Here is a 6211-nt window from a genome sequence, read left to right as displayed (position 1 = left end):
GCAAGTGGAGAACTACTGAACTCTAATGTGTCACCATTAATGCGCTATGAGAACATTTAATTGCTGAAAAGTTTCAAAAATCTCTCTGATTATGAATCAGATTAAATTCTGTGGATGAAACTGACATCTATGAACGATTTGTAGCCAAGCGAGGTAAAATGATGTACTTCTAATCTGGCATTTTATGAGCATTGGTATTCACTGAGTATTCAAACGAAGGTTGTTTACATGTTGAATGGCAAGAAAATATAAATGGGAAGAAAATAAGGAGTGAGCAGTGCAGCCAGCAAAGCCTCCTCCTCCATAAGGCTGTGCATTCAGTGACCTAATTACATTTTGACGCACAACACGTTTTAGAGCATGTTCTTTCACAGAACTAGTGAAAGCTAGAGATAGAGATACAAATTACATAAGTTTACCACCAAGATAGGGTCTGCTATTGAAATATACCTTAGCCTTGCTTTTCCTCCTTCAGGAGTAGTTCTGACTGTCATCCATACTTTCTGAAGTTACAAAAATAAGGGGGTTTATCTGATTTCTGTCTTTGAATGATGACCATAAGCACCACTCTTACCTCTTCCCTAGGACATAGTAGCACTTAATATACTGTGTCCACATCATGCTTTTTCATTTCATATTGATCTAAGTCAGAAACTTCTTACAGTAAGAACAGTTGTTCACTGGACAATCTCCCCAGGGACGCGGTAGACTTCATCGCTAGAGGTTCTCAAGATGCATTTGCAGGGTGCTAGATCATCTCATCTAGGCTCCCCTTCCCATGAAAGGTTGGACCAGGTGATCTTTTGAGGTTACTTCCAACCTGGGCTGTTCCATGAAACATGTTCCATGTTTCTGTGATTTAGAATCTATTCAAATCCACTCTTCTGTTTGTGGGTTTTCAGTGCTTTCTTGCCCGTCTCTCAGAACTAGGGTAGTAGCTAAAGCACAACCAACTCTTAACTTTTTTTTAAGGCTATTTTATCAAAATAGTATTTTTAGCTTTCCAGCCAGAACACTTGTGATTTTCTTAGAGTATCTTCTGCAGCTAGATTTTAAGACCTTCTGCTAACCTTTTGAAAATAACTCGTAACATTTTTCTGTTACTTAGATGGAAAGGATTCATAATAGATTTCAACCAACAGCCTGTCTGAGCAAAGGGCTGCTTTTATCTTATGACATGTCTTCTCGGTACTACTTTCTGCAACCTAGTTTTGCCTTTCAGACAATAATGATTACAGTTTCCTCTAGCAATAGATAATTAGTATTTATCCACATGGTTTTATTGTATTTGCAGCTGTCTTTGTCAACAGCACCTTGTTATCCTGCTTACAGAAGTCGGTGCTCTTGAAATGGCTGCTTTCCCTTGGAGAAATCTTGTAAGGTAGTTCTGGATAATTACGTTTCTCTCCCAGTGGATTTCATACGCATTTCACTTAAATGCTTCTGGTTGATAATAAACTGTGTTTCTGAGGCAACCAAGAAGGGTGTGGGAAAGTATATGCAGGATGAACCCTGCCATTCCCTCTAAAGAAAAGGGCGCAGTCAAGTGCTATTATGCAGCATGTCAAAGCAACTGGTTCCTTGGCATGCCTTCCTTACGGTTAGGCAAGTGTGGGTACACAGCAGAAATGGCCAACAATGTGACCACGATTTTATCGGTTCTTCTGATAACACGTCTGCAGTTTGTCAGCCCTGTGGACCTGTTAAGGACTGTGTGTTTGACTAAGAGCCGCTGGAAGTTTGTTACGGTGGTAATGCCTGTTTGCATGGAGAGTGGAGCTCATCATGTCTATGTCTGTGGCACATCAGGGTTACATTACCCTTCCCTCCGCAGGGAGGTAATGAAGAAGGGATTGGAGAGAGAACCTCCTTCTCCCTCCCTCCCAAAATAGCGTCGGAGGCTGATAATAAGGCAGTGTGCTGACTGTGCGCGGCACTTTTGGGGTACAGGAGCTCCCAGTACTTTCACTGGCTGCCTCGTGGGTCCAGACCATGAGGGAAGCTTGGACTCTGGTGACGTAAGAAACCACCTCTCTCCCGATGTCAAGGTGCCACGGGTGAAGTGGCTGAGGCTGCGGGCACAGATCTTCATTCCTTTGTTGAGGAGAAGGTGCCTCTCCTGGTTCTGTTGAATTCACTTTCTCTATGGGATGGAAGAGCTCAGCCAAGTTGCCCTTTCAAATTTAATGCAAAACAGGTGTTTAGAGAAGGAACTTTTTGGGACAGTAAAGGGAAAAACCCCTCAAAGATCAGGATTTCGTAGGAGAAAAAGTGGGAAAATATTTATTTTGCCTCTGGCGGTATTTTTGTTTTGATTGTATTACTTTATCAAGGGAGCTGCAGTGTGGATATGTTACATCAGACTAAAATCTAGCAGGGCCAATTTCTTATCTTAGGGAAGGATGGTTTTGTTATTAAGCAGCATAGAAACAGGATCATTTATATCTGTTCCTGACTTTGCTCACATTTCTCATGGTATCTTTTTAAGCTGTTTAAGATACAAATGTTGCGATTAAAACACAGCATTTCCCTATCTTAAAAGGAAAATGATGATCTTTAATTAGCTAGCATTTGTGAAATGCTTGGGGATCTTGGGGATCAGGTATTACCAAAGTATAAAATGTTATAATTAAAAGATGTATTCAGTTCTCATTTTGTTTTTGCCCTAGCTGTAATTAGACAGGGAGGTTTCCCATTCAGTATGCACGCTGACATCTGTTCTTGGGTATAAAGCTTCTGGGATTTGGCATATTTTCATCTGCTAAATGACGAGACAGAATAGCAATCCAGTTTAGGGCTCATGAATTTTCCATAGTTTATCTCTCCAGACTCCCAGAGCTGACTTGCATATTACATGTGACCATAGATTATGAAAGGCTTCTCAAATACATTTGATAAAAGATATGCTACACAGAGCGGATCCTGAATTCTCATCTGAGTTAATGCCTTTAAAATGCACAACAGTAAACAGTATTTCCTCATCGTTGTCTACTCCCACAGCTCCAACACATGCAGCGGGCAAACCGTAGCAGCCACCCTTCTGCGAGCAAGTGCGGAGCTCTCAAGCAGAGCTTAACAAGCAACCAGACTGATAATAGAGTCTGATTCACACTTGACTTCTAGAAGTGCTTTGATTTAGTATTATATTCTCAGCTGAGATACCTATAAACTTGTGAAATGCTCTTTTAGCGGTGCTCTGCATGAACCTGGTCTCCTCAAAGTAGTTAAACAATTGCTCTGTTACACGTTGGTACAACTGGCATGTGCCCAGAGAGCAGGAATTATATTGAAGTTGCCTTCAACCAGCTTTCTTGAAGGAAGAGGCTGTGTAGCAGAGTGCTAAACTTGGTGTTACATACCATCCTCAATGTGCCAAACTTGTGCCAAACCTGATCAAGTTTAGTGTTTGTTTAAAAAGTTCTAGGATTCAACCCAAACATTTTAAACTATCCTGTGATCAACTGAGTGGCAAAGTCTTAGACGTACCTACTGCTAAGCTACATGAGCAAAACGTAGCTATGTGAGAGCAGCTTCACAGCCAGCGACAGAGATGTACAAGCTGAACGAGAAGTATTCAAGTCGAAAACGTAACTTCCAGTCATTGCCAATCTCCCGCATGTCAGCACAATCCACACTTCCTGCGACTCACCAACTCCTCACTAAACATACGAGGCACAGTAATGTATGGCATGCTGCCCGTTCCTGGTAAGCTGAATTAGCATTAGAAAAACAGCAAAACAGAAGAAAATACCTTAAAGTCACATATGGTATAAAGCGTCACTGGAATTATTATTCAGAGGCAAGGGAATTTGGATAATTATTCCGTACTATCTTACACCGCTGTGCCAAAGATCTGCAAACTGGTGCTCTTGCGTGTTTTAGGAAGTTGGTTTGAACACCAGACAGTATTTACTGAAGTGACATGCATGTTAGTGCCTGCTTGTGTAGGTTCATCGTTCATCCTGTAATCATATATTCAACAGCATCCTATATAGGCCACCAGAGTTCCCAGTAAGAGGCTGACTGGAGCGGGAAGATACAGCCCTGAAGACTGAGACACATGAATCCCATCTCAACATGCCTTGTAGAAGAAACATCCTATTTGAAGGATGTTTCAGGTGGTTCTTCCTTCTTGAAAAATGTTGGAGAACATTTCTAATGGCCTTCAGTCCTGCGACACCTACTGCATGAGTAATCGATGGTCTTTAGAGTAGCCTCCATGGAAACTTTAGAGGGTCTCAGCGTGGCTCCAAGGGGAAGTGGATTTTGCAATGGGCGTTACGAGTGACAGATGGGCAAGCGGAGACAAATGATGGGCCAAAGAGAAGAGGTGGGGGACACGTGCCCAGCCCCGCCCTCCCCTCTTGTCCGGCAGGTAGACGTGTTCTCCATCGCCTCTGCAACTTCTGCTGGAGCCTCCTGCCACCTCCCGCTCCTCAGCGCCCAGACAGGCAAGGGGCCGCCCCGGGGGGCGGCGGGGGGCAGCGGGGCCGGCGGGGGGCAGCGGGGCCGGCGGAGCCCCCCCGGGCCCGGCCTCCTCCTGGCGGCGGGGGGCGGGAGGCGGCGCCTGCGGGAGGAAGCGGCGGGAGCGCGGGGCCGGGCCGGGCGGCGGCACTCCCCGGCTGCGCTCCCCGGCAGCGCCCGCAGAGCTGCGCCCGGCTGCGCCCCGGCAGCATGGGCGGCTCGGCCTCCAGCCTGCTGGACGAGAGCAAGTGCGCCTACATCCGAGGTAGGGCTCTGCCGGGGCGGCTCGTTCGGACAGCGCTGCAGCGGGCGCCGCGCCTGCCGGGGGGCTGGCAGGGAGAGCCGGGGGCGAGGGGAGGGCAGCCCCAGCTCCGGGCGGGGTCCCCGGGGGCCCGGGCGCGGTGCAGCCGCCAGCCGGGGGCCCGGGCGCCGGGCGGTGGGGCCGGCGGGGTCGGGGCAGGCTGCTCGGTGCTCGAGGAGGGAGCGCGGCCGGCGGGGGACGGGCGGCCGGGCTGCGAACGGCAGCGCCTGGCAGGCTCCCGGCGGGTGGGTGACAGCGTGCCGAAGAGCAGGCGGCGAAAGCCCCCGAGTGTGCGGAGGTGCGGGCGGGCGGCCGCGGGCCGTGTGGCAGCGAGGTCCCGGCGCTGCAGCACCGGCGGCTGAAACCTGTAAGGCACCGGGTTTTGCTAGAGTGGATTGGGGCAAGACCGTATGGGCTGATGTTTTGCAAAGCCCGTTGAAGGCAGCGGGAGAACTGCTAGGTGGGTGTGCCATTGAGCTACTCAGCCTTGTGTAAGACCAACTTTTTTATCCCATTAAAATGTTAGGAGAGAGAAAACAACAAAAAATTGCTTTAGGTTTACGCATATTGCTTTTAAATTATAAAGGAAAAGAGCGTAATTCTGTATTTTGGGGGTATTTTTGTTATTTTCAGTAGTTAAAAGATGAAATACATTTGTCTCTTGCCTGTCTACCTACGCTCTATCGGTATGGTAGCAGGTAAAGTATTTACAAGGCAAATTTTAAGACTGGAGATCTACAAGCAGAATAAAAGTTTGCATGTGAAAGGGAAGCCCTGTTCCAGTATGGTGTGTTACACATCCTTGCCGCTGCGGGCTGGGAGATCAAACTCGGTGCTGGTGATTCACCCCACAGGGTGACTCCTGGGTGGTGCTCGCAGCTGAGCTTGTTCTTTTATTCTGCTGCTTTGGGAGGGCTTTTGTGGTGTAGAGAGGGTGAAAATGTTGAACTGCTTCTCTGTTAGGACTCTTCTGAAATCACAGTGGATCTTTCAAGAGATTCCTGTAGTGGGAAAGATGTCCAAATATGAAATGGCTTTCACCCAAAAAGCAGTCAGCAAAGCTGCTGGCCTCGTATGCCGAGGTTTTTCTACAGTGTCCCCTCAGTATTGTCATTTTCTCCTGCCCGTGGAGGGTGTTTTCAGATCCCATCAGAGCCACGAGGGTGCAGTCCCTATGGATTTCTTTTTTGGTTTACACTCATCCCTGTGCTGCAGCCAAAATTGGATTTCCACATTCAGCATTTCAAGTTTTCTGCTCCCTGACTGGAGGTGGTTGTGAGCACCTGAAAAGGCTGCAAAAATTACTAAATTCTTGTTTATAACAATTTATTTATAATAATTGAAATAATTTAAATTCCAATTACTGGGAAAAAAATAGGAAATTCAGGGAGCTTGTTAGCTTCTTCACAGCTGTGCAAGAGGAAGTGGTGCAGGTGTTTGCCCTGG

At 47.1% G+C, this 6211-nt stretch overlaps 1 protein-coding gene across 1 annotated transcript in view; it reads left to right on the top strand.

Annotated features, from left to right (window-relative positions):
- The first annotated feature begins 4573 nt into the window (after positions 1–4573).
- The window catches only part of NIBAN1 (niban apoptosis regulator 1), a 69537-nt gene continuing 67899 nt past the window's right edge, over positions 4574–6211 (top strand). The window contains exon 1 of the mRNA XM_056355879.1: positions 4574–4729. Within this exon, the coding sequence (XP_056211854.1) occupies positions 4675–4729 (55 nt within the window). The 5' untranslated portion in view covers positions 4574–4674. The remainder of the gene's footprint in view (positions 4730–6211) is intronic.

The sequence above is a fragment of the Falco biarmicus genome, chromosome 11 (genome assembly GCF_023638135.1).
Source record: "Falco biarmicus isolate bFalBia1 chromosome 11, bFalBia1.pri, whole genome shotgun sequence".
NCBI lineage: Eukaryota > Metazoa > Chordata > Aves > Falconiformes > Falconidae > Falco > Falco biarmicus.
The sequence above is the reverse complement of the archived record's forward strand: the minus strand, read 5'-3'. Positions and strand labels throughout refer to the sequence as shown.